Below are 26,235 nucleotides of genomic sequence, written 5' to 3' on the forward strand. Positions count from 1 at the left end.
GTAGCAACGAGCACACCTGGCACCCAATGCTTGGCTTCTCAGCACCATTTTCCAATAAAAATGAACCAGGGCTCCTTGGAGAAGTGGTTTGTTTCAGGGTGGGGCAGGGAAAACATAGAATGCGCCTGGAATATCTTGTGATGCCAGAATACAAAGAGATGCTCAAGAGAATTTGGGAACTTGTTGAAAAAACAAAGAATCTAAAGGAGCTCTTAATGACCAAAGCTGGTACAAAAAGAAAAATGATAATATTGGAATTTTAAAAAAAAATTTATTTTTAGAGCAGCTTTGAGTTTACAGAAAAATTGTTTGGAAAGAACAGAAAGTTCACATAAAACCCACTCTACTGTTTCCCCTGTTATTACCATTTTGCTTCTGTATGGTACATTTGTTGGAATAGATGAACCAATTTTATTATATTATTAACCAAAGACTATAGTTTACATTGGGGTTCATTCTTTGTGTTGTACAGTTCTATGGGTCTTGACAAATGCATAATGCCATATTTCCACCATTGCAATGTCCTGCAGAATAGTTTCACTGCCCTAAAAATGCCCTGTGCTCCACCTATCCATTCTTGCCTCCTCCCCCCTCCCTGACCTTGACAAATGCTGATCTTTTTATTGTCTCTATAGCTTTGCCTTTTCCAGAATGACATACGGTTGGAATCTACAGTATGTATGGGCTTCTTTCACATAGCAATATGCATTTAAGTTTCCTCTGTATCTTTTTGTGGCTTGATAGTTCACTTCTTCTTATTGCTGAATATTACTCCATTATATGATGTACCAGTTTGCTTATCCACTCACTCATAGCAGGATATCTTGGTTGCTTCCAATTTGGGGCAATTATAAATAAAGATGCTTGTGCCAGTTTGAATGTATTGTGTCCCCCAAACGCCATTATCTTTGATGTAATCTTGTTTGGGCAGATATTATCAGTTTTGATTAGATTTCTTTGAGTGTTTCTTTGGAGATGCACTCCACCCAGCTGATTGGATATTTCCATGGAGGCATGGCCCCACCCATTTAGGGTGAGCCTTGATCAGGGGAGCCATATAAATGAGCTGACAGGCAGAGGGAACTCAGTGCAGCTGTGAGTGACATTTTGAAGAGGAGCTACAGCCAAGAGGGACACTGAAGAAAGCACAGGAGCTGCAGATGAGAGACAGTTTGAAGACGGCCATTGAAAGCACTCTTGCTCCAGAGAAGCTAAGAGAGGACAAATACCCCAAGTGCAACTAAGAGTGACATTTTTGAGGAACTGCAACCTAGAGAGGAACATCCTGGAAGAAAGCCATTTTGAAACCAGAACTTTGGAGCAGATGCCAGCCACGTGCCTTCTCAGCTAACAGAGGTTTTCCGGACACCATTGGCCATCCTCCAGTAAAGGTACCTGATTGTTGATGACTTACCTTGTTGATGACACTTTATGGCCTTAAGACTGTAACTGTGTAACTAAATAAACCCCTTTTTATAAAAGCCAATCCATCTCTGGTGTTTTGCGTTCCGGCAGCATTAGCAAACTAGAACACTGCTATAAACGTTTACACGCAGATTTTTGCCTGGACATAAGTCTTCAAATTATTTGGGTAAATATCTAGGAGCATGATGACTGGATCATGTGGTAAGTTTTTGTTTAGCCTTGTATCAAATTGCCAAACTGTCTTCTGAAGTGCCTGTGCCATGTTACATTCCCACCAGCAATGAATGAGTGTTCCTCTTGCTCCAAATCCTCAGCAGCATTTGGTTTTGTCAGTGTATTGGCTTTTAGCTACTTTACAACTGGTATCTCCTTGTTTTAATCTACAATTCTTTGATGACATATGATATTGAGCATCTTTTCTTATGCTTATTTCCCATTGGCAAGGTGTCTGTTCAGCTTTTTTGCCTATTTTTAAATTGGGTTGTTTGTTTCCTTATCTTTAAGAGTTCTTTGTATATTTTAGATACAAATCTTTTGTGAGTTACTTGAGGTTTTTTCTTCTTTGTAAAAATGTAATTTTTAGAACAATTGTAGGTTTATACAAAAACCTTGCAGAAAGTACAGAGTTCCCAAATACCTCTCCACCCCTACACCTACCTCCATGCCACAAACACAATTTTCCCTATTAGCATTTTCATTAGTGTGGAAACTTTGTTACAGTTAATGAGCCAATATTATAATTATATTATTAACCAAAGTCTATAGTTTACATTGGGGTTCACTTTGTGTTGTACAGTTCCATGTCTTTAAAAAATTTTTATTGTGGCCACACCTACAATATAAAATTTTTCATTGTAACCTTTTTCAACTATATGGAAACCTAGATTTTTTCTTGCATTATCTTCTATAAATTTTATAGTTTTGAATTTTATATTAGGTTTGTAATTAATGTTGAGTTATTTTTTGGGAAAGGGTAAGGTCTGTGTCTAGATTCCTTTTTTTTTTGCGTGTATATGTCCAGTCGTTCCTTCATCTTGAGTGGAAAGACTATTCCCTCCCCATTGAAATGCTTTTGCTTCTTTGTCAAAGATCAGTTGATTATATTTGAATACATCTATTTCTGGACCCTCTATTCTGTTTCATTTATCTATTTGTCTATTCTTTTACCAACTCCACTCTGTATTGATCACTGTACCTTTATAGGAAGTCTTGAAGTTGGGTAGTGTCAATCCTCTATTCTTCATCAGTATTGTGTTGTTTTTATAGGTCTTTTGCCTTTCCGTATGTTCCAGTTTGCTAATGCTACCTTTCTGCAAAATACTAGAAATGGATAGGCTTTTATAAATGGGGGTTTATTTGGTTACACAGTTACAGTCTTAAGGCCATAAAGTGTCCATTGTAACTCATCAAGAATTGGGTACCTTCACTGGACGATGGCCGTTGGCATCCAGAAAACCTCTGTTAGATGGGAAAGCACATGGCTGGCATCTGCACTGGAGTTCTGGTTTCAAAATGGCTTTCTCCCAGGATGTTCTTCTCCAGGCTGCAGCTTCTCTCAAAATGTCACTCTTAGTTGCAGTTGGGGCATTTGTCCTCTCTTAGCTTCTCGGGAACAAAAGTCTGCTTTCAGAGGCCATCTCTAAAATGTCTCTGTAAACTGCAGCTCCTCTCTCAGCTCCTGTGCATTCTTCAAAGTGTCCCTCTTGGCTGTAGCAAGCTCATTTCTTCTGTCTGAGCTTATACAGTGCTCTAGTAAACTAATCAAGGCCCATGCTGAATGGGCAGGGCCACACATCCATGGAAATTATCTAATCAGTTATCACCTATGGTTGGGTGGGTTGCATATCCATGGAAACACTCAAAGAATTACAAACTAATCAACGCTAATACATCTGCCCACACAAGATTACATCAAAGATAATGGTGTTTTGGGGGACATAATACATTCAAACTGGCACACCATATAAGCCCAAGAATCAGTTTGTTGATTTCCACAAAATAACTTTCTGGGATTTTGATTGGAACAGCATTGAATCTATAGACCAAGTTGGGAAGATTTGACATCTTAATAATATTCAATCTTCCTGTCTCAAACACAGAATATCTCTCATTTATTTAGATCTTCTTTGATTTCATTCATTAGAGTTTTGCATTTTTCCTCCTTGTATATATTTTGTTAGATATATACCTAAGTATTTCATTTTTTTTGGTGCTATCATAAATGGAGTTGTACTTTCAATTTCAAATTCCAAGTCTTCATTGTTGGTGTATAGAAAGAAATTGAATTTTGTGTATTATAGCATTGGATTTTATCTCATAGAATAAATTATATATCCCTGATTCCATGCTGATATAAATAAATAAATTTTAAAAATACGTAAGTAAATAAATAAATAAATAAATAAGGAGGGGACAACTCTTCCTTGCAGTAGAATTCCAATTTATAAATGTACAAGGAGAGAGGAAATAGAGAACAACTATTAGGCAAACACCACAGTAATCTTGTTGCAGACAAAATTCAATAAAGGTTGACAAAATTAGTTGGCAAAAGTTTAAAAAGAAGCAGGATTTTCACAGTCTCAAAGAATCTCTCCTACAATATCCATTATATAAGTTTACAGTGGAGAAACCTGGCAGACTCTACCCTAAGTGGCCAAAAGTAACCATCATGAGGGAGAAGACACATTATGAACTCCTTGCACTGAGAAAGAGCTTCATCATTTTTTTGCAATATATCTTGCCAAAAAGCATACACTCACTCCAATCATGAGAAAATATCAGACTCAAATTGTATGCCATCCTTTAAAATAACTGATCACTACTTCTCAAAAGTGTCAAGGTCATGAAAGACAAGCATAGACTGAGGAATTACTACAGATTTTAAGAGACTAAGGAAAAATAACAACTAAATTTAGTATGGGATCCTGAATAACACAATATTGGGAAAATTGGTGAATTTTGAATATGGTCTGAAATATATTTAATACTGTTGTACCAAATGTCTATATCTTGTTCTTGATAATTGTTCTATGGTTATGTAAGATATTAAGCAGGTTGAGGGATATAAGAGAACTTTTTGTACTATTTTTGCAACTTTTCTGTAAATCTGAAATTAGTTCAAAGTAAAAAGTTTTCCAAAAAAAAGTTTCTCATAGGATTTCACCATGCCAAAACACTTTTCCTAGAAAAGAAAAGTATGATAAAGTGTGTCATAGTTTCTCCATAGAGTAGAATTAGAGATGATTTTTCTTCTTGTCCCTAACTTTTTTTGTATTTTCAGAGTTTCTATGATAAACATGAGTTACTTTATTGTCAGTAAAGAAGTGTTTGCCTTAAAAATATTCTAAAGCTTATTAAAAAAAAAAAATTAAGTGTTTTGTTTTTCCCAGACACTCAGATACCATCCTCTTTGCATACCCTCCCCAGCCTCCTTCCCTCCATTATCTGAACTTTCATTGAAATTATTTATTTCCTTATTTTTTTCTTTATAAGCCTATCACTCATATATATATCCATGAATAATATGGTTTAATTTGTCCTGTTTTTGAAATTTTTGGATGTGAAATCATGAAGTATTTATTCTTCTGTCTTGCTTTTTTCCGTCAATAAGATTCATCGCTCTTTATCATGTTGATGCACACAAATCTAGTTTATTGGTTTGCATTACTGTTTTCATTCCATTTATAAATGCAGCCCAGTGTATTTCTTTATCTAGTCTATTCCTCATGGACATTCTGGTAGTTGTAATGTGGCAAATTTAATTTTCAATGATGACCACAAAAATTTCTCCTTGCTTATGTTCCCTTCTCCAATGGGATTTATCACCCCCATTCCCAAGTCTAATTCCCTTCCCCTTGAATCTGAGTAACTTGGGACTCCTTGCATCAATAGAGTGTGTAGAAAGTGAGAATCTGTGTCTTCCAAGGCTAGGTTATAAAAGGCTACACATCTTTTGCCTAATTTACTGCAGTCCTTAGGCTTGAATCCCTAAGGGACCTTATATGAATTTTGATGATTGTAAGGCCACCATGCTGTGGGGAAGACAAAGTACATGAGGCAAAGACCATGTTTGGGCACTCTGTTGGCAATCCTAGTCTTTGCACCATCTTAATTCAGGGACCAGAAACGTGGAGGAGTCTCCAGACCACTGCAGCAACCAGTGGTCTCCCAGCCTTTGAGTCTTCTTGGCCAAAGTCCCAAACATCATGAAATGGAGGTAAACTATCCCAACTCTGCCCTATCTCCATTCCTGACTTGCAGAATCTGTGGGCATAATAAAATGATTATTTTAAGCCATTAGGTTTGGGGGTACTTTGTTATGCAGTGTTAGTAACCAAAATAGCAACAGTACCAATTTATTTTCATATGTTAATTAGCTTGCCAGCTAATTTTTGTCTAAACCTTTTTAACTTAGTTAACAGTAAGAAACACATTTTACATGGTACACTCACTCACACTCACATACACTCACACATGAGTGCCCTAACTGGAGCAAAAGTTTTAGGAAGTAATTGCCATCCCTATTAAATGGAATTTCTTCTGCCATTTCCTCTCCTCTCCCCTCCCTACCCGCCCTCTACTCTACTTAATTTAACTAAAAAACCCACTAAATTGATTTCATGACTCAAGGTGTCTCAATCAACAGATTGAAGGAACACCGTGTTATATGCTGCAGCTCATCCCTTAATATGTATATATGTATACATAAAATATGTATGTATTTTTTATTATATATAGGTAGAGAGAGAGAGAGAGAACTAACCTCAGATTTCAATTGTTTGGCTCATATTACACAATTTCACACTAGCCTAAGGCTAAATAAATAAACAAAATATGAAAAGGATAAATCTAATAAATGATTCTACCTTTAATTTGGATGTTGAAACATAGAAATTCTAAGAACCCATTATCTTCCAAAATGAAAGTCTAGGACTTGTCCTCTGGGAACCAGGGCAGTAATCATATGGACTCTGGAGGAAGGAAGGGTCCCTGCAAAAGATGCAGGTGTATAGTAATTTGAATCAGGGTATGTGACACAAAATGGGATAGGAGAGAGTGGTGGCTTGAAGCTGTGTGTACCCCAGAAAAACATTTTCTAAACCCAATCTGTTCCTCTGGTATGAACCCATTTTAAGTAAGACTTTTTGGTGAGGTTCCTTCAGTTAAGATGTGGCCTACCTCAATCAGGATGGATTCTAATCCTATTACTGGAGTCCTTTATAAACAGAATGGAATTCAGCAGACAGAGAGAAAGCTACAGGAAGTAAGAAGCTGAACATCACAGAAATTGGAAGAGAAGAGACTAGGACCAGAAGAGGCCACCATGCACCTTGCCATGCGACAAGCTAAGAACTAAGGATTGCTGGCAGCCAGCCCTGTAATACCACAGTCTTCAGGGAGAAAGCATTGCCTTTATGATGCCTTGATTTAGACTTTTTTCTAACCTCAAAACAGTGTGGAAATTAATTCTCATTGTTTAACCTGACCTATGTCATGGTACTTGCCTGAGCAGCCTAAGAAACTAAAACAGAGAGTTTAAGAATATAAAATATAAGTATTATGTATATTTTCTTAAGAGTCAACACAGATCCCTTAATCCTGCCAAGAGCCCAGGGAATAGTCTCTTCAGTCTGGAAGGATGACCTTGTGAAAAACAATAGTTTCAGTGTAACCTTAATATTGAACCCATCATCATTTTCCAAATCAATCTCTTCAGCATCTATTAACTCAAAGCTCTTCCTGGTATATTTATAAGGGGTGGTTCTATGAACAAGACAAGATTGAATTTGGTCTTCCTGTTTATCTTTCTCTGCTTTTCACTTTCTCTATTTATCATACATGATATTATTTTTTCCTCAGCATCCCTTTCCTATTCCCTCTCCATTCCCCCTACATTATTTGGATTTGCTAGTTTGTAATATAAGGATTATCCATTTACACAGTGTTCTAGTTTGCTAATGCTGCTGGAATGCAAAACACCAGAGACGGACTGGCTTTTATAAAAGGGGGTTTATTTGGTTACACAATTACAATCTTAGGCCATAAGGTGTCCAAGGTAACACAGCAGCAATCGGGTACCTTCACTGGAGGATGGCCAATGGCATCCGGAAAACCTCTGTTAGCTGGGAAGGCACGTGGCTGGCGTCTACTCCAAAGTTCTGATTTCAAAACGGCTTTCACCTAGGACATTCCTCTCTAGACTTCGGCTTCTCTCCAAAATGTCACTCTTGGTTGCTCTTGGGTCGTTTGTCCTCTCTTAGCTTCTCCGGAGCAAAAGTCTGCTTTCAAAGGCCATCTCCAAAATGTCTCTGTAAGCTGAAGCTCCTCTCTCAGTTCCAGCGTGTTCTTCAAAGTGTCTCTCTTGGCTGTAGCTCCTCTTCAAAAGTTCACTCTCAGCTGCACTGAGTTTCTTCTGTTATGTCAGCTCATTTACATGGTTCCACTGATCAATTTAGACCCGCCCTGAATGGGTGGAGCAACACCTCCATGGAAATTATCCAATCAGAGTCATCACCCACAGCTGGGTGGGGCTCATTCCAAAGAAACACTCAAAGAATTACAATCTAATCAACACTGATTACATCTGCCCACACAAGATTACATCAAAGATAAGGGCTTTTGGGGGACACAATCTATTCAAACTGGCACACACAGGATCATTCATTCATATACAATGGCACTTTGGCATAATGGTTAAGCAGATGGATTCTTCTATTAGTTATCTATTGCTGCCCAACAAACTGTCCCAAAATTTAGTGGCTTAAAATGATAAAAACCATTTATTATCTCATACAGTTTCCATAGGCCAGGAATCCAGGGGTCATCCTGACTTGAGATTTCAATCAAGATTGCAGTCAAGAGGTTAGCTCAGGCTGCAGTAATCTGAAGACCTCACTGGGGCTGGAGGATCCAAATTCAAGATGGCTTACTCACATGGCTGGTAGGTCAGTGCCAGCTATTGGCTGAATGCCTCAGTTCTTTGTTACATGGACCCCTCCAAAGGGCAGCTTGAGACTCCTCATAAAATGGCAATTTGCAACCCCAGAGTGAGTGATTCAAGAGAGAGCAAGACAGAGGCACACAGTCTTTTATGACCTAATTTCAGAAGTGATCTCCATTTCCACAATATTCTGCTAGTTACAGAGGTCAGTCCAATCCAGTTTGGGAGGGGACTACTCAAATGCATGAATACTAGGAGACAAGAATCACTGGTGCCATATTGGAACCTGACTGTCACATTTCTGGGGGCAGACTGCTCCATTTCAAATTCCAATTCTACCACTTGCTGGCTGTGTAACCATAAGAAATTTACTAAACTCTCTAATCCTCAATTTTGCCATGTTTAAAATTTTGTTGAGAATAAGAGTATGGTAGATTGTACTCTTGCCCCCAATGTTTTGCTATTCTCTATGGAAGATTGTATATCCCTGGCCATTGATATGGACCTATAGTATCCCTCCCCACTGAGGAGTGCACTCTCTCCCCATACGGACATCAGCCATAGCCATGCAAGTTGCTTTGGTCAATGAAACATGTGCAAAAGTGACATGTGCCCACTTGCCAGCAGAATCTTTAAGAGCTGCAACGAGATACCATTACTTTAAGTTACCCTATGTTGTGAGAACAGCATATCACACAGATAAAGAATACTCCTTCACCCTGGGTTACTCCATGAAGATGTGGAGCAAAGCCACAGCTGACCCACAAAAAACTGTAATTTGAACCTGAAATAACTCTTACTGTTGTTATCTACTGAGATTTAGGGGTAGTTTTTTTTACATTACTTAGTAAAACCTAACTGGTACAACTACTAATAACTTACTAAGATTGCTGCCACAATTAGATGAACGAATGTTTTTGAAGTGCTTATAACTGTGCCAGGCACAAGGTAAGTACCCGTGCATATCACCTATCATTAAGATTAAAGAGACCTAAATTCACAAGAGATGGACATATAAGTCATGTCATTAATTTATTAATTTGTAAGAAGCCACATTTGATGTTAAAAATAACAGTCAGAGCTTTGCCACATCTACTGTGAGAGTGAAGACCATTCTCAGCAATCAGACTGCTGACATTCCAGAAAATGTCAACGTCAAGTTAAAGGGCCCAGTTATTACAAAAGGCCCCACAGGAGCCCTATGGAGGGACTTCAATCACATCAATGTAGGATGCAGTCTCCTTGGGAAGAGAAAGAAGAGGCTTCGGGTTGACAAATGATGGGGAAATAGAAAGGAACTGGCTACAGTCCTCCCTATCTGTAGTCATATGCAGAATGTGATCAAGGATGTTACTCAGGGCTTCTTCTTTTACAAGATGAGATCTGTGTATGCACCCTTCCCCATCAACATCATTATTCAGGAGAGTGGGTCTTTTGTTGAAATCCAGAATTTCTTTGGTAAGAAATATATCCACAGAGTTCAGATGAAGCCAGGCATTGCTTATTCAATATCTTAAGCCCAAAAAGATGAATTAATTCTCAAAGGAAATGGCATTGCACTTGTTATCTGATTAAGCTGCTTTGATTCAGCAAGCCACAATAGTTAAAACAAGATTAGAAAATTTTAGGATTGTATCTATGCACTGAAAAAGGAATAAGTTCAGCAGGCTGATGAATAAGTTCTATGAGTTGTCCAGCCATGAAAACAAGATGTCAGATGTTTTCCAAGACCTCTTTGTGTTATTTTAAAGATGCGATATAATTCATCTGCTGGAAAAAAAACAAAAAAAGATACAACACGTGCTCATGGTGTCACCTTTCTGGTCAGCAGACCAACGTAAAGATTAGCAGATACTTTCTGAGCATGGAGTTATAATAATGAACAGTTTTATCTAGCAAAGTTCTCCTGATTCATGAGCTCCTCCACCCTTGGGACATTTGTGATCTGCGTTCCGGTCTGTGGTAAAGATACCCTGAACAAGTAACCATTCTATAAACTGTTCTTTTTCTAGGTGACCACTGTTTTAGTTTCTTGACCGTTAAAACAAATACCATGCAATGGGTTGGCTTAAGCAATGAAAATTTTTTGGATCACAGTTTTGAAGCTAGGAGAAGTCCAAAATCAAGGCATCATCAAGGTGACGCTTTCTCTCAGAAGATTGTGGCATTCTGGGGCTGACTGCTGCCATCCTTGGTCCTTGGCTGTTCTGTCATATGGCAATGCATATGGTAGCTTCTCTTGGCTTCTCCTTTCTTTTCTGTATTCCTTTGACTTCCAGCTTTTGGCTATTCCCTGTGTCTTTCTTTCTCTGTAGTCTTCCTTATAAGGCTTTCAGTAATATGGTTAAGACCTACCCCAATTTAGTGGGCCACATCTAAACTGAGGGAACCTCCCCCAAAAGTCCTATTTACAAGAGTTCATATCCACTGGAGTGGATTAAGTTTAAGAACTTATTTTTCTGGGCTACACAGCTCCAAGTTGCCACAACACCAACCTTCCTTTTCTCACAGTTGCTCTTATATGACCTCTATAGGCATGTAACCATAATTTCCTAGTATAATTTATATCAGTCATAGTATAAATTCAGAATATTGCAACATATTTATAAAATTCATCATAGAAAATATACTATGTGCCAGATACTGCTCTACACACTTTAAAGATAATTTAATCCTCCTAATAACCCTATGTGCTATTATTATCACCATTTTCCAGAAGATGAAACTGAGTCACAGAGATCTTAAATTACCTGTGTTTCCTGTACTCCTGGGAAGATTTCCCCATTGACTAATTCCAAACATGCTTTGTAAATTATTTTTATTCCAAATACAAAGATATGTTATTTTCATTTGTATTAATTTTATTCCTACATACTTTTCCTTGATTTGGTGGTGGAGTATAAAGTAGAGGGTGGGAAAGTAAGTTTGTAGGACATATAAATATTTTATGAAGTCATAGCATAATTCATGTTTTCAACAGCCGCACACCCCTTCTGTGTTGTGGATAATTCAGGGTGGTGTTGTCATTGCTGCTGCTACTGTTTGTTTGGGTTTATTTTTGGTCTCGTATATAGTGCTATGAAAAATGCAACTTCATGACAAGTCTCCTCCCCAAACCCCTCCCAAGGAGAATGTAGTTCCTAAACTTTCTCTATGGAAAAATTCTGAAGGCCCTAATATTCAGGGATTTAAGGGACCATAGATGTCACTAAACCTCCCATTTTATAAAAGAAGAAACTTGAGCCCATGTGGTAAAGGTACATCCTAAAGAAGCCATCATCCTCTGAACTTTCAGCAGCAGAAGGACCAGGGAAGGCATTTGCAACTAGGAAATGCTACAAACACTGTTGTACATGAGTTGCTCAACAACGGCTAATGTTTATCAGTTGTGTTCAGTCCCACTGAGCTTTTCCCCAACCCTTTGTCATTGTGCAGGTAGAAAAGAGAAACCACTCTAGGGATTTCATACAGAAGGAATTTAATAGAGGGAAGTAGATAAATAGTTAAGGGAAGAGTTGAGAGGAGGCAACCCAGAGGTAAGCAGCAACAGGAAGCTGCCACCCTTCCTAAGGCTAGAGGGACAAAGGAAAGAAAAGGTAGTGCTGGCATCCTGGCATTTTGGCTGGGACCCCCCAGCAAATCTGAAACAGGGTGGACTGGTAAGGCAGGAACTGAGATCACCAGGAGAGGTGCTGTCACATGGGAAGTGAAGCTAAGGAGAACCACGGAGGCTAGAGAAACCCTAGGAAGCAAAAAGGGAGAGGGAAACATACCCTAGTCCCACCAGTATCATCCACTAGTGCCTTCTGGAAACCAGAGAGCAAGGGAGGCTGGGAAATGTGGTTTTTGGTGATGGACAGCAGGGCTGAGAAAGGCTGAGCTGAATCTGAGAATAAACAGACAAATGACTGGCAGGTACAGTCAGAAACTCAAACAACATAGCAAATATTTTTGCAATTTCAGATGCCTGAATGTGTGACTGTATACCTGGACTCAGCCAAGTCCTCTGGAAAACACATTTTTAAAGATGCTGGATCAGGAGGACAATTTCACCTGGGTTTAAGTAGGTTATGATTGGCAGCCACTAAGCCCACCCCCAATGATCCCTGCTTCCCATGGTTCATGCCCTTTCCTTAAGTGTGTGTGCACCTAACAAATAGAATATGGCAAAAGTAATGGTAAGTCACTTTTGAGATTAGGTTACAAAAAGATTGTGGCTTCTGTCTTGGGCACCATCTCATCCTCTTACACTTGCCAGTTCCCTCAGAAGGAAGCCAGTTGTCATGTTGTGAGCTACCCAATGGAGAGACCCATGAGACAAGGAACAACCAAGGAGGACTTGAGGCTTAGGTCCAACTGCCCTCAAGGTACTGAATCCTACTAACAACCACATGAGTGAGCTTGGGAGTGGGTAGTCCCTGCTTGGAGCCTTGAGATGGCTGCAGTCCTGCCCAACACCTTGACCTCAGCCTTGTGAGAGATCCAGAGGACCCAGTTAGCTGGAGTCCAGGTCCTTGGGGGAATTTGTTATGCAGCAATGGATAATTAATACACCCAGAGGTGAACCAGAAACACATGTAAACTGAAGGCCAGGGGAAGAGGGTGCATTCTTTTCAGTGTCTGTTATGTGCTAAGTACATTTTCTCCATTTAATACACTTAGCCACCCTCTGAGATGGGTGATCATGACTAGCTCCATTGTCCAGACAACTGAGGCGGAAAAGGGGAAATAATTGTCTGAAGGTCACATTGTATTGCATGAAGCATGGGCCTGATAGATGGTCAAACCTGTGTTTCCACTCCCATTATCTCACACTATCTCATAATTCTAAATGACCAGCCCTTCAAAGTGGCTGTCACACATCCTTCAGGTTGTGTACAAATAAAAAGAACAAATTGTTTCAAATCAAATGTCATTTCATTTTCTGAAAATCCAATCCCCATTTCTCTCTCTCAGAACATCATAACTCACCTAAAAATAAAAAAGGATCAGGGTCTCATTTCTGGTGCTTCTTAAAGACTAAAGTATATGAGTACAATTTGAAATTGGAGTTAACAAATAACCAAACCAAACCAACCCTCCAAAGAGACAGGCAGATCTTAGCTCCTTGGTCTACTAGGTCACTGATATCATTGTGTAATAAAATAATAATTATGATGATAATAATAGCAAAGAAAAACAGCTAGCATTTATTGAGGGCTCCCTTTGTGCTTGGTGCTCTTCTAAGAATATATTATCTTGTTTGCCCTCCCAATAACACTCCGACCCAGCCTCCTTGTGTTTAAACCCATTTCCTCACCACAGTCGTCCACCACCTGCCCCCAGCTCACTAGGTAGGTGACCTTGGCAAGTTATTTCACCTCTGCATGCCTCAATCTCCGCATCTATGAAATGGGATAATAATAGCACTACTTTACAAAAGCTGTCATGAGGATTAAATAACACGAGTTAATATGTGAAAATAGTGCTTGGCACATAGTGAGCAACATAAGCTAATTAATGAAATGAGATAGGAACAACTTCCCTCACTCTCCAAATCTAGTTTGGTTAGCAGTGAATGTGGACAGCAAGGAATATCTGTCTGATTCTGAGCCACAGCTTGGATCTGAACAGTCTGGTTCCTGATCATGGATCCAACGGCCTTTCCACATGGGCTGCTCTGCAGCACAGATGTGGTCACCACAACCCAGAGCCAAGCTCTCAGGTCCAGGACAGCCGAGCTCTGGTGGGGCGGCCACAGAGTGAGACAGGAGGTGCTCCGCATATTTCAACACAGACTCCCTGGTGTGAAAACAGGAAAGATACTTTAAAAAACAGTTCCTTGAAGACTAGTTAATGGCAAACAGAAAGGAAAGAGAAATAATGAAAAGAGAATGGCTAGTAAACATAATAGGGGATGAATGGAAAATTATAGAAGTTGCCATTGACTTGTGGCTCATTAAGAGCATTTGAGATGATGAGACAAGAGGTGTTAGAATAACAATCAAGAAAGTTAGATCCCAGCCACTTAAGGAAAGGTTGTATTTACCCCCTTTCCCCTGACTACCTTTTCTGGAGGTTATTTCACTCCTCTGAACAGGACTTCCCAGTCTTACCTTCTGCCTGTCTCATCAGCAGGTGCAGTGTCCCTTGGAGCTCACAGGCAGAGGGTCAGCAGATGCAGAGCACCTGTCTCATGCCCTGCAGAGTGGTGTGCTGGGCAGAGTGAGGCTGATGCTTGCAGGAGCTGGGCTCCAGAAGGGGACCCACCACCTGTGACTTTCCCTTTTTATAGAGAAAGCATGGAAGTAGATTCAAATATGGAAAATAAACATTTTCTGCATGGGTGCCATCTGGGAAAACCAGCCTCCCAGCAGCTGGGAACGCTGGCTGATCCTCCCACAGGGAAAGAAGCAGCCGTCATTCCAAATTCATTGCCAGGCAACCCAGAGGAAGCCCCAAGGGTCATTTGTTCATAGCCCTGCTTATGTCCTCACAGCACCTCTGCTCATAGTGTTTCTATCCTTGCTGTGCTGGCAGTCGGCATTTCTGCCACCACCATCTCTCAGACCATGGCCACCCTCCCAGACAGCATCTTCTTGCCCGTGGGAGAGAGAGAGAGGTAGGGAATGCCTCACAGAGAAGGTGACATTGAGTGAAGTCCTGAAGGAAGTGAGGGGTTGAGGCAGGTATCTGCAAGAAGCTTGTTTTAGGCTTCCTCGTAGAATTTGAAAAGAAGATATGAAAACTGAAAGCAAGTGAGAAACAATACAGAGACAAACATCATAGGTGCAGATGATAGGAGATAGTGTGAGACTTGAATCATTCCAGAAGTATGGGGGCCATTTGGAAGGTGAGACAGAGCCCCTCTAGGTAGGAAAACAGCACAGCAGTGTGAGTCAATGCAGACAGAGAGAGAGAGACATGGATGAGAGTATCTTACCAGGCTGGAGCAGAGGGTGTTTAAGGCAGTGATGTTCTAGTAACTGTTTAACAACTGGCTTTCCAGGATAGAGACAAAACCAAACCCTCATTTGTAGCATTTGCCAATTTTTCTTGTGTAAACACTGCCAAGATGGACAATTTTGGGCTGCCAGTGTTACACTGAACACAAAGTAGCAGACAGAAAAGAAGGATGCTAAATGATACATGGATTCCCAATTGGATGCCTAAGAGAATGAAGATGCCAAGAGCAGAAATATGATTCTGTGTGTGGAAACGGACAAACCACTGACCTGTTTTGCGACCATACACAAGACTAATTGATTCAGGGCCTGAGACTCTTCATTTACAACCTGAAGAGACTGAGCAGAAAGGACATCTAAGTGTCCTTCTGTGCTCTGCCTTTGGTTTATTCTTTCCTCCCACAGGGCAGATGTGCCTTGGGCCCTTCTCCTTAAGGGCCTTCTTCATTCTTCTTTTCTCTGCTAAGAAAGCTCTGCTGCCTAACAGGGACAAGTGCTCCATATAGTCACTGAAGGCAAGGAAACAAGTTGAGCCAAAAGCTAAGTGGGCAGTGTGGTGCTCCCTTTCTGTCTTGAATTGTGGCTCAGTTTGAAACATCCATCCACTCTGCTGGGGCTGCTACTTCTGCACCCGATGGAGACCTGGTGAGCCGTGCATGAGTGCACCCTGCCGCCATTTCATTGCGGCACCTCTGCGAGGCGGGCTTCTCTAGGAGTTTCCTTCTGCCACAGGGGCAATTTGCTGATAGAAGCAGGTAGGGCTCTGGCTTAGCCCAACTCCAATTCAATCCCTGCAGGTGTGAACCCCTGGTGGAAATTCCCAAATCCTCTCCTGCTTTCTCTTGTCCATATTTGGAAATTTGTCTTTATTCCTATCTGTTTGTCTACCTACCCAGTCTTTACATTATCTATCTCTCCATCTATCTGGGCTTTATATAATCTTGCATGCTTATATTCGGTTTGACAATGAACACAGTGCTTTCTCCTCTGCCCCCATCTCATTGGATTTCCCAACTCTGGGAGGTGATATTACCCCACTTCAGAGATGAAGAACCCGATCTTCAGAGATGGCAGATGACTCACCTCCAGTCAGACGTTTGGTAAATGGCAGAGCTGGACCACAAACCCAGGTATTTGAGCTCCAGATTCTCCTGTCTTTCCAGTACACCTCACTCTGCATGTTTGTGCATATGGGTGTTGTGGGGGGGGGAGGGGAAGGTGTGCACACACACATACACAAGTCACCTTTTATAGATTTATTGTGTAGGTATTTCTTGGGTGCCTTTTTCTTACAACACAGTCTGTGAGATTTGATGTATCTCCCATCAACCTCTGGAAATTTCAATTCAGGGCCAGAATAATAACCTCCATGCAGGGCAGGCCTCATGAATTAATCAGGTATTTCTCGAGTGGCCAGTATATGCCAGTGGTGGATGAAACAGCTCCCACCCCCAGATGTTAAGAGTGTAGCAGAGACATTCTTGAAACCTGACCTCAACCTGTAGCAGAGGGCATGAGGCAGTGGGCAAGTTGGGAGGGTGATTGTCTGACTCCTAGCAGGGAGGACAGGAAATAGTGATTTAAGTAGGGAGGTGTCATTATTAAATAATTAATGAAACTGCCTTCCTTCCTCTTTGTGTCACCTTTTATCTCCTCATGCCAGGCTGGAATATGGGAAATCTGCTCCTATTACAACATATCCTTATTACTGTCACAAAGGAAATGTTTTTCAAAGTTAAATAATTGGCATTTGTGCCGATCCTTAGAGTTCAAAACAATCCATATACATTATCTTTTCTAATTCTTCTAGTCACTTAACTTGGTTTGTTACCATGTCACGAAGAAACTGAGGTTCAAAATGACTAGGCTGGTGGGGGGGCACACAGTTTTTAAGGTGAAGAATCTCAAGTCCAACTCAAGAGTGACTTGAATTTCAGTTCATTTTCCACCATCCCAGCAGAATATGATGCTAATTCCAATGTTGCTGTAAATCAGGGTTAATCATTCCAGAATAGTCTATAATAGCAAAAGACTAGAAACAACCCACATGCCTCACGTGCCTACCAACAGAGGACAGGCTAACTAAACTACAACACAGCCACACTGCAAAACCATGTGATTGTGTACAGGAAGATCCAAGTGTTTGCATATGGAGAATTCTCCAAGGTATATATTGTTAGGGAAAAGAGCAAGGGCAGAACAGTGTATTCAGTCTGCTCCCTCTTGAGAACAACTGACACCAACATAAATTAACATTAGATGGATACAGAATGGATATCTAAGAGTCAGTGGTGGAGGGAGTGGATTCTTCATGCATAACTGGTTCTTCCATTTTATTTGAACCCTGGAAATGTATTACCTATTCCAAAAACTAGAAACATTTTTTGGTAAATAGTTTTCCCCCTAATAATGTTATTTCTTGCCCCCTCTATCCTCCTTACCCCCAAACACACAAACACATATGCATGGAAAAAACAAACCCAAAGTTTTTAATAGGAAAAAAATTGCAGGTGCAGATGCAGTCTATTAAAGCCATCTATCCCATTTATTTCTGAGCACTGGTGGGTTGGGCAGACATTTGAGATCTTCTATATATCTCTCTGTAGGGGGAAGCTTTTGAAACCTAAAGAGAGAGAAAAAAAACAAAGTAAATGTATCTGGGAACCTCCTTTTCAACCTTCCTTACACATGCAGAGAAACTTTACAGCTCCCTTTCCTTGCAATGAGGTAGCTTCTCTCTTGCTACTAGCCTTCTCAACTCTTCATGTAAAAAGTAACTTCCAGTGGTGAAAGGATTAAACCTCCTAGGAAGATGGCCCCATTTTATTTCTCAGATAAGTTACTGGATTTGGCAAATAAAAATACAGAGATGCCCAGTTAAATTTGCATTTCTGATTAAAACAAGTTTTTTTTTTGTTTTTTTTTTTTTTAAGTTTAAGTATGTCTCATGCAACATTTGGGGCATACTTATCCTAAGAAAAATATTTGCTGCTTATCTGAAGTTCAAATTTAACTGGGCTTCCTGTATTTTTGGCAACCGTATCATTAGATGCCACTTGAAGAAGCTTGAACATGTTAGCTCAGAGAGGCATGAAACATCTAGCCCAGCACTAGCCAACAGAACTTTCTGTGATAATAAGACATGTTCTGTAACCATGCTGTTCAATACAGTAGCCACCAGAACATGTGGCTATTGGGCACTTGAAATGTGGTTAGTATGACTAAGAAATTGAATTTTTAATTTAATTTAAATTTAAAATGTCACTTGTGGCTCGTGGCTACTGTGTTGGACAGCACAGTTCTAGAGTCAATTGTGTATCTCCCTCCAGATTGGAATTTTAAGACCAGGTGGTGGCTAAAAGAGTACATAACCCAGGAAAAAACTCATAAGTCCCTGTAGCTTAGATAGTGATTATAACAATATCTCTGTGGAGATAAACATTTCCAAACATATCCATATATTCATTGTGAGTATTTACTGAAGATCTACTATAAAGGACGAGTGCCAAAAGCCCAAGTGCAGAGATGAGTAAGACAGAATTCTTTAACAATCTCACCCCAGAAAAGAGGGTTTTAACTGTATAACCCCAGAAATAGAAAGTGAGAGCCAGCTGAGGTGCCTTACTGCACAGAGCAGACACTGTAAATGGCTGAAAGGCACTGATTTGGTCACATACACACACCAGCCCTGTGATTCTTTTCTTTTCAATTACTCTAAGCAAATATCTAGTACCCATAGACTTAGTAACATATATAGTAAAGAGGATTCTTTTATGCCTGATACCAGCCAACAGAGAATAACAGCCCTTAAAGAAATCAAGGAGGAGAAACCAGAAAAAGGTGGAATGTGGAAAACAGGAGGGGGTTTACTTCACTTCACTGCACTCCTGGTAAATGGGCAGGGTGAGTAGACAATTTACTAACAATGATTTTATTGTTGGAGACAAATCCAGATACCATGCACTGGGCTGTGGGAGGCCTTTCTGGGCTAAATAAATAGCAGTGAATACTGGTCTATTCACTAGATATCTGAGGGCCCACAATAGTGAACACAGGCTCAGGTCACCACCTCACACAGAGTCTAATGGAAAGAGGCAAACCATGAGGGATCCGATAAATACAATCTCTGTTTTTAAAGAATCGACACCAGGTGACTGGACAGAAAATAATTTGGGTTGGGAGGTGGAGAGATGGAGACTACATTTTAAACTTTTTTAAGTTACAAAGTAACACACGTTCATTTTCACACTATCATTTAATGTTAAAGGAAAAGTTAATGTCTCTTCATCCCCCTCCCATCTTGCCTCCTGGAGATAAAACAATGTGATATGTTTTCTTGCATACCTTTCTCTATATTCATTTTACTCTCTTCAGTTGTATATGTGATTCTCTTTCACTGCCTCATTCCTTTTGGTAGTTGCAGAATATTCTTTAACAAGGATATTCTGTTGTTTAAGTTAACATTATTCTTACCTATAGTATTATAGATGGTTTAGGTGGTTTGGTTTTGCTTTCCCATTACAGTATTGCAAAGGAGTCCTTACACGAATAACTTGATACAGAAGAGCCTTAGTTTCTAGATGGTAGACATGCTCCCTACTATTTATTAAATTTTAATAGGCCTTGCCAGGACAATTTCTCAAAGGAGTATATGACAGTGGCAATTCTTCCTTGTCCTTAGCAATCCTGGTATTATTAGTTTTTACTGCTGCCTATTGTTATCTGAGAAATGGTATCCGTTTGTTGCACTAATACGCTTAACTTTAACTGCTAGGAAAGTTAACAGGATTCTTTTAATGTATTGGCCATTTGAATTTAATAAAGACTAAGATAAGATACCTGTTATAGTCATTGTACTATTATGTTGTTTGCCTTTTTGCTGTTTGCAGGTCGATCTTCTTTGTAGATTCAGTTCATTAAATGTTCTTATATTAACATTTTGCAAATCCTTTATCCTAATTTATTGCCTATTTTGTACTCTTTATGACATAGCATGTACTATTTTTTGTTGTTGTTTCTTGCTTGCTTTGTACGGACACCCCACAAAAATGGAGATTATACAAATGGTTTCCTAAATTTCTTCTAATATTAGTATTTTATATTTGAGCCGAGATCTGATGGCGAAGGAGCTTGCCAAAGGAAAGTCAGGGGATGATGGGCATCTCACAGAGACGAATTTGGAAGGTTGGAGTAGAGATCAGTGTGGTTGGAAGAGTGATGGAGATGAAGTCAGAGAGGAGGGCAGAGGCTGGGCTATGGGTGGTCCCTCCGGTTATGGGAAGGAGTGTGGGGAATAAACTAGGATATATAATGAAGGCGTAGGTGAAATGACTTACAGCTAGTTTGATTTGTGGAGATGAACGCAAACATGCAGTGCTTACTCCTACAACTTTGGGTTGAGTTAATGGATTTAGGAGAGTTTCATTTACTGATTTGGAGAAGATGGGGTGGGGTGGGGTTTTCTAACAGGCTTAGGGAGCAGTGTAACTCTCTTGTCTTGGATGCAATTCAGTTCGAGAGGCCTGTTAGAAGTTCCAACTTCTAACAAATCCCTCAAGTAGGAATTTGGATGCACACATATTTACATCTCAGGGAAGAGGTCAGGAATGGATCTGTAAAATGGGAAGTTTACTGCAAAAGGGGTCTTTGAAACCACCGAACTGACAAAATCAATCAGGGAGACAGAGTAAAGCATACAGATCAGTCAAGGTCTAAGGTTCTAAAATTTAAAGCACAACTGGCCATTTTGAGATAGACTATTAAGGCAAGAGCAATTTGTCACAAAATAAAATCAGAGCCCTATACATTCTACTCTGGTTATCATGAAAAACAAGAAATTTATCATACTTGTAAAATCAAGTTCAGATAATACCAAAATGAAATAGGATGTGAGATGACAGTAAAGAGTATTTATTTCATAGATTTGGTGATTTAAAAAGTATTACAATTGGTGGTGCTGCCAAATTGATTTGTTCGGGATGGCCCAAATAACCAAATGATTATCTCAGCCTCACATCTCACAGTAAATCCCTGGGAACTTTTGCCCCGGGTACCCATGAGCATTCCATAATTGGGAGGTTTGGATTTAGCATCTTCATCAACTTGCAATTAAAATACTCCTCTTCAGGGCCCTGAGGTATACAAGGAGACCTGTCCGGTTGTCCATGAGAATTGTTTTAACTTTAAAAACTCTTCAGGAGATAGTAACATTTGGCCATCAGGGTGAACACTTTTTTTTTTTCCGGCCATTTTGCTTTGACCAAACTCCGGGACACTGTAGCAGCATCATCTGCCTGGTGTTGAGGAGGGGAAGGGCAGAGGGAAGGGTAGGACACTGCCTCAAGAGCACCCTGCAATCGGTGCCAAAATCTGGCCCCCAGCAGTTTCTACTTGGGTTAAAAAAAAAGAAAAAAAAAAAAAAAATCCTCTCCGGGCACAGTCCCATGTGAACACTGGAAACCAAGCGATTGCAAGCAAAACGCTTCAGTGGAGCTCCAGGGGCGTTTGACTAAGCGGCTACCTGCATGAGTCTTCCCAGCGGGGCACCGACCAACGTTGGCCACCTCCGCCAGGCTCCTCGTTCAGGGAAGTGCAAACCGCATCATCCAGAAAAAACCTTGGTATACCGCAGAGAACTCAAATAAGTTCCAGATCGCCACTCTTTTGGAGTGGGAAAAGCTTAATCACCGGATCCCTTATCGCCAATTCCTTCGGGAGGCCCCTGCCCCACTCTACCCACTTGCCGGCTACGTTAGGGACGTAGCTGTTTGACCCTTTTCGTTTCTTTTAAGTCCGGCTCGCTAAATGCCAGGTATGTTTTCCTTCAGTAAATTCATTGGCAAGAAATATCTAGGTAAGACAGCACCATCTTTCTCCAATAGTACAAGATTAGAAATGGCTCCGGTTTCACAAACGGTGGAGGAACTGCAACTCGAATCTGGAAATCAGTCTACCCTGAGCTACCATACAGTAACGCGACTTTGTTGTAACCGCCCTTAAGCGCTGAAAAACGTCAGAACACACTTGCAAGGTTAACGCGAGCCAAGCCTGAAACGCCAAACCGATAACCGAAGGGTTAATTTTAGTAAGGCATAAGCCACGACTATTTGGCTATGTATGCGACTAGAGGAGCCTTTAATTGGTGGCGTCGTGAAACATACACACTAGAGCAAAAATAACTTATGGATACGGTTAGTGGCAACACCCAGAGAACCTTTGAAAGCAACAGCAAAATTTACCTTACCTCGTCTTTTGTCTTTAAATACAAGTGTGCATATAGCTCTTCCTTAGAAACAGTGGGGGGGGCTCTGAAAAGAGCCTTTGGGTTCGAAAGTTTCCGGAGACTCAAATGTTAGCTCACTTTCCCTTGGCCTTATGGTGGCTCTCGGTCTTTTTGGGCAGGAGCACCGCCTGGATGTTGGGTAGGACACCGCCCTGAGCGATGGTCACGCGGCCCAACAGCTTGTTGAGTTCCTCGTCGTTACGAATTGCCAGCTGCAAATGGCGCGGGATGATTCGGGTCTTCTTATTGTCGCGAGCCGCATTGCCCGCCAGCTCCAGGATCTCTGCCGTCAAATACTCAAGCACCGCCGCCAGGTACACCGGGGCGCCAGCCCCGACACGCTCAGCATAGTTGCCCTTGCGGAGCAGACGGTGCACTCGACCCACAGGAAACTGCAGGCCTGCACGCGAAGAGCGAGACTTCGCCTTCGCCCGAGCTTTACCTCCTTGCTTACCACGGCCCGACATAACAAGAAAAAAAAAGAAAAAAACGCCAATAAAGTACGGCTGTGCAGAGTAGAACAACCAGAGGATTGCTGTGAGCACCGCGGCTTTTATAGGCATTTCCCGGACAGTAAAACCAGCTGTCTGATTGGCTAGTAACAAGACAAAGCCACATAGCGAATAGAGACGCTGTATTTCCATTCCTCATTTGCATAGTTCTGCCCATGGATGACAGGCCCACTGTTTGTCTTCCAATTAACTAAGACGCGCTCTGCATCCCTCATTAGCATAAAGCCTCTATAAGTAGGAGAAATCCGCCTCTTGTTTCCGCTGCGTGTTTTATCACTTGTGTCTTAAAGATGCCGGAACCAGCGAAGTCCGCTCCAGCTCCGAAGAAAGGCTCCAAGAAGGCGGTGACTAAAGCTCAAAAGAAGGACGGCAAGAAGCGCAAGCGCAGCCGCAAGGAGAGCTACTCTGTTTACGTGTACAAGGTGCTGAAGCAGGTCCATCCTGACACTGGTATTTCGTCCAAGGCTATGGGCATCATGAACTCCTTTGTCAACGACATCTTCGAACGTATTGCAGGCGAGGCTTCACGCCTGGCGCACTACAACAAGCGCTCGACCATCACCTCTAGGGAGATCCAGACTGCTGTGCGCCTGCTACTGCCCGGGGAGCTGGCCAAGCACGCCGTGTCCGAGGGCACCAAGGCCGTCACGAAATACACCAGCTCCAAGTAAACTTGCCAAGTAAGCGTCTTTACATTTAATCCCAAAGGCTCTTTTAAGAGCCACCCATTTGTCCACAAAGAGAGCTGTGTTCGGGCTGAGTTTGTGTTTTAAAGGTAACATTGTAAAAGACAGAAGTGTTGTTGTAACGTTCTATTTTTGTTTCGAGTGGAGATCTAATTACCGATTGTCGGTTCAAATATCCTGTTGTCTCTTTAGTTGTTAAGTTACTCAAGATTGCAACACACTTGTAAAACTTCACTGTTAATGTTGAATGCAACATTTTAACGAAATGGAAGGCTTTTAAACGAAAATCAGGTTCCAGATTGCAACATTTGTCTTGAAAAATTTGGTCTCATGTAGCTTGGAAGTGGGAATTTAAGTTTCCCTGAGTGTCTTATAACATGCGGGCATGCTTGAGAAAGCAATAGTTTTGGATAAAGAAGCTCAATGGATGAGGCCACTTAGTTCTCCACTGGAGGCTGAATTGATTTTAGGCTCTGGGGTGGGGGAGTGCGGGACACTGTTATAGAGTTCCGACTTGGCGGGCCTGGGCCAGGGGAACTGATCAGCCCCTAGGAAAGGTAGTGGGGCACGGGTGGTAGCGCCCTCCACGGCCCCCTGGGCCTGAGAAAGTGGGGCCGAATGCAGGCCCCATTTCCTCACCCCAAAGTACAACCGTTGGGGAGGGCTTGCCGGAGAAAACACCCCCCCCCCATGCCTTACCCGCACCCTCCACCCTCTTCGTTACCGGAGCAACTCCCGCCCCTTTTCAATCAACCTCCGCGCCCTCTCAGAACCAATCCAAGCCTTTAACCCTTACAGCTACCCCGCCCTCTAAACCGCCCGATATAAGCTTGTACTCTCCCCTAATAAACTCTCTTGGCTTCTTCACCCTAAAAGAAACGTGTCCCGCCTGTTCCTTCTCGCCGCCCTCCACACCTTGCACGCCTCCGCCGGGGACCGGGCCCAGTCCCCCGCCTCGCCCTCGCCTCCGGGAAAGAGCCCCCGCCGCCGGTACCCTCCGAGCAATCCCGAGAGCCTGAGGATTTAGCAACCGGCCGCCACCCCCCCCAGACGAGTCAACTGCGACCGCAACTGGCGCCCAACGTGGGGCAGGTCCTCTCCACGCAGCGGTCCAGTAAAACCACCCGCTTGCCCGGACGCCTCTCCAACTCCCCTTCTCCTCGCCTGCAAGGTAAGGGCCGCCTCTCCCTCGCCGCCCCGCGGAGCCACCTCTCCCTCGCCACTCCACGTCCGGAGCCGCCTCTCCCACGCCGCTCCGCGCCCGGGCCGCTCTTCCTTTCCCACATTAACCTGGCTTTTGCCCCCGACTACCTTTCGTCTTCTCTTCCTATATCCCCCCATTCCTCCTAACACTCTTCCTCCAGTAGCTTTCCCTCTTCCCCTCCATTACTTTGCTGTGGTCCTTTGTGTCTTTGTTTCTTTGTTTGGCGCCGTGTGCCTCTTTGCAACCGCCCCCCCCCCAAACTGCTCTCGCTACCAGAGGGTCCTGCTTTCTATTCTCGCCGTCTCCTTCGGCCTCGAGGCCACGGTTTACCTCATTTTCTTTACTCAATAAACAACCCCCCCTTTTTTTCTCCCTCCACTATGGGTAATCGTCTATCTGCACGCCAAGCACCTCAAGTTCGCGCTCTAGCGGGTCTCCTAGACACACATCGCTGTAAGGTGTCTGTCCGACAGCTGCAAGTATACTGGGACCTCCTGCTGCCCTTTAACCCATGGCTCACCACTTGCCATCTTTGGGACCCTGTTACTTATAATCGCCTTATTGATCGGGTCACCAACGCCATGGAACATGAGAGCAAGCGCTTCCCTCCCGGCTTGCTCCCCACCTTAACAACCGTCCGCTCCTGCCTTCAAGGCTCCCTCCCCCCTGATCGAGGCCCCATTAAATCCAAGGAGGCCCTATCAACCCAGTCAACAAATTCAGACAGCGATACTAATGTGGACCACGATTCGGACACAGAATCCTTAGTCGAGCAGATTAACAACGCGCTTGAAGTCGCCCCCCAAAAACAAAGCAATACTAAGCCTCTCCAAAATGGCGAACTTCCTCCTTCTTCTTCCATCAAGGGGAGGAAGTGCTCCGGCGATGACGTCAGCCCTAAGCCAGGCCGGAAACCGCATGCGCTTTACCCCGCCCTTTCACAGGGCGGAGTTAGTCCGCCATCTTATGCCTTAGGCCCCGCCCTTTCACAGGACGGGGCTAGTCCGCCATCTTATGCCTTAGCCACTCCCACCGTGCCGCCATCTTGCGACGCTTGGGGCCTCCCACTTCCGCCTCCCCCTTCGGCGAGCTCCCCCTCGGAGCCGCTGCCGGCAGCTGCCGCCGCTCCTCCCACCCAGCCGGCTAACAACCCCTGGCTGCCTTCTACACCTCAAGGCAACCCTTGGGACAACGCTCCCCCTACCCCCACTCCCGTGCCAGGCCCTCTGCAAGCGTGTCCTC

At 42.4% G+C, this 26,235-nt stretch overlaps 2 protein-coding genes across 2 annotated transcripts; one reads left to right on the plus strand and one right to left on the minus strand.

Annotated features, from left to right (window-relative positions):
* Positions 1–17,771: 17,771 nt before the first annotated feature.
* LOC119539083 (histone H2A type 1-C) lies at positions 17,772–23,124 on the minus strand. The gene is made up of 2 exons (XM_037842232.1): positions 22,553–23,124; positions 17,772–17,932 (listed from the first exon to the last, which is right to left on the minus strand). Exon 1 carries the CDS (start codon positions 23,056–23,058, stop codon positions 22,666–22,668), a length of 393 nt encoding a protein of 130 aa, XP_037698160.1. The 5' UTR covers positions 23,059–23,124; the 3' UTR covers positions 17,772–17,932; positions 22,553–22,665.
* A 227-nt stretch (positions 23,125–23,351) lies between these two features.
* Positions 23,352–24,725, plus strand: LOC119539095 (histone H2B type 1-C/E/F/G/I). The gene is made up of 2 exons (XM_037842244.1): positions 23,352–23,783; positions 24,666–24,725. Exon 1 carries the CDS (start codon positions 23,394–23,396, stop codon positions 23,772–23,774), a length of 381 nt encoding a protein of 126 aa, XP_037698172.1. The 5' UTR covers positions 23,352–23,393; the 3' UTR covers positions 23,775–23,783; positions 24,666–24,725.
* Positions 24,726–26,235: the final 1,510 nt, after the last annotated feature.

The sequence above is a fragment of the Choloepus didactylus genome, chromosome 7 (genome assembly GCF_015220235.1).
Source record: "Choloepus didactylus isolate mChoDid1 chromosome 7, mChoDid1.pri, whole genome shotgun sequence".
NCBI classification, from domain to species: domain Eukaryota; kingdom Metazoa; phylum Chordata; class Mammalia; order Pilosa; family Megalonychidae; genus Choloepus; species Choloepus didactylus.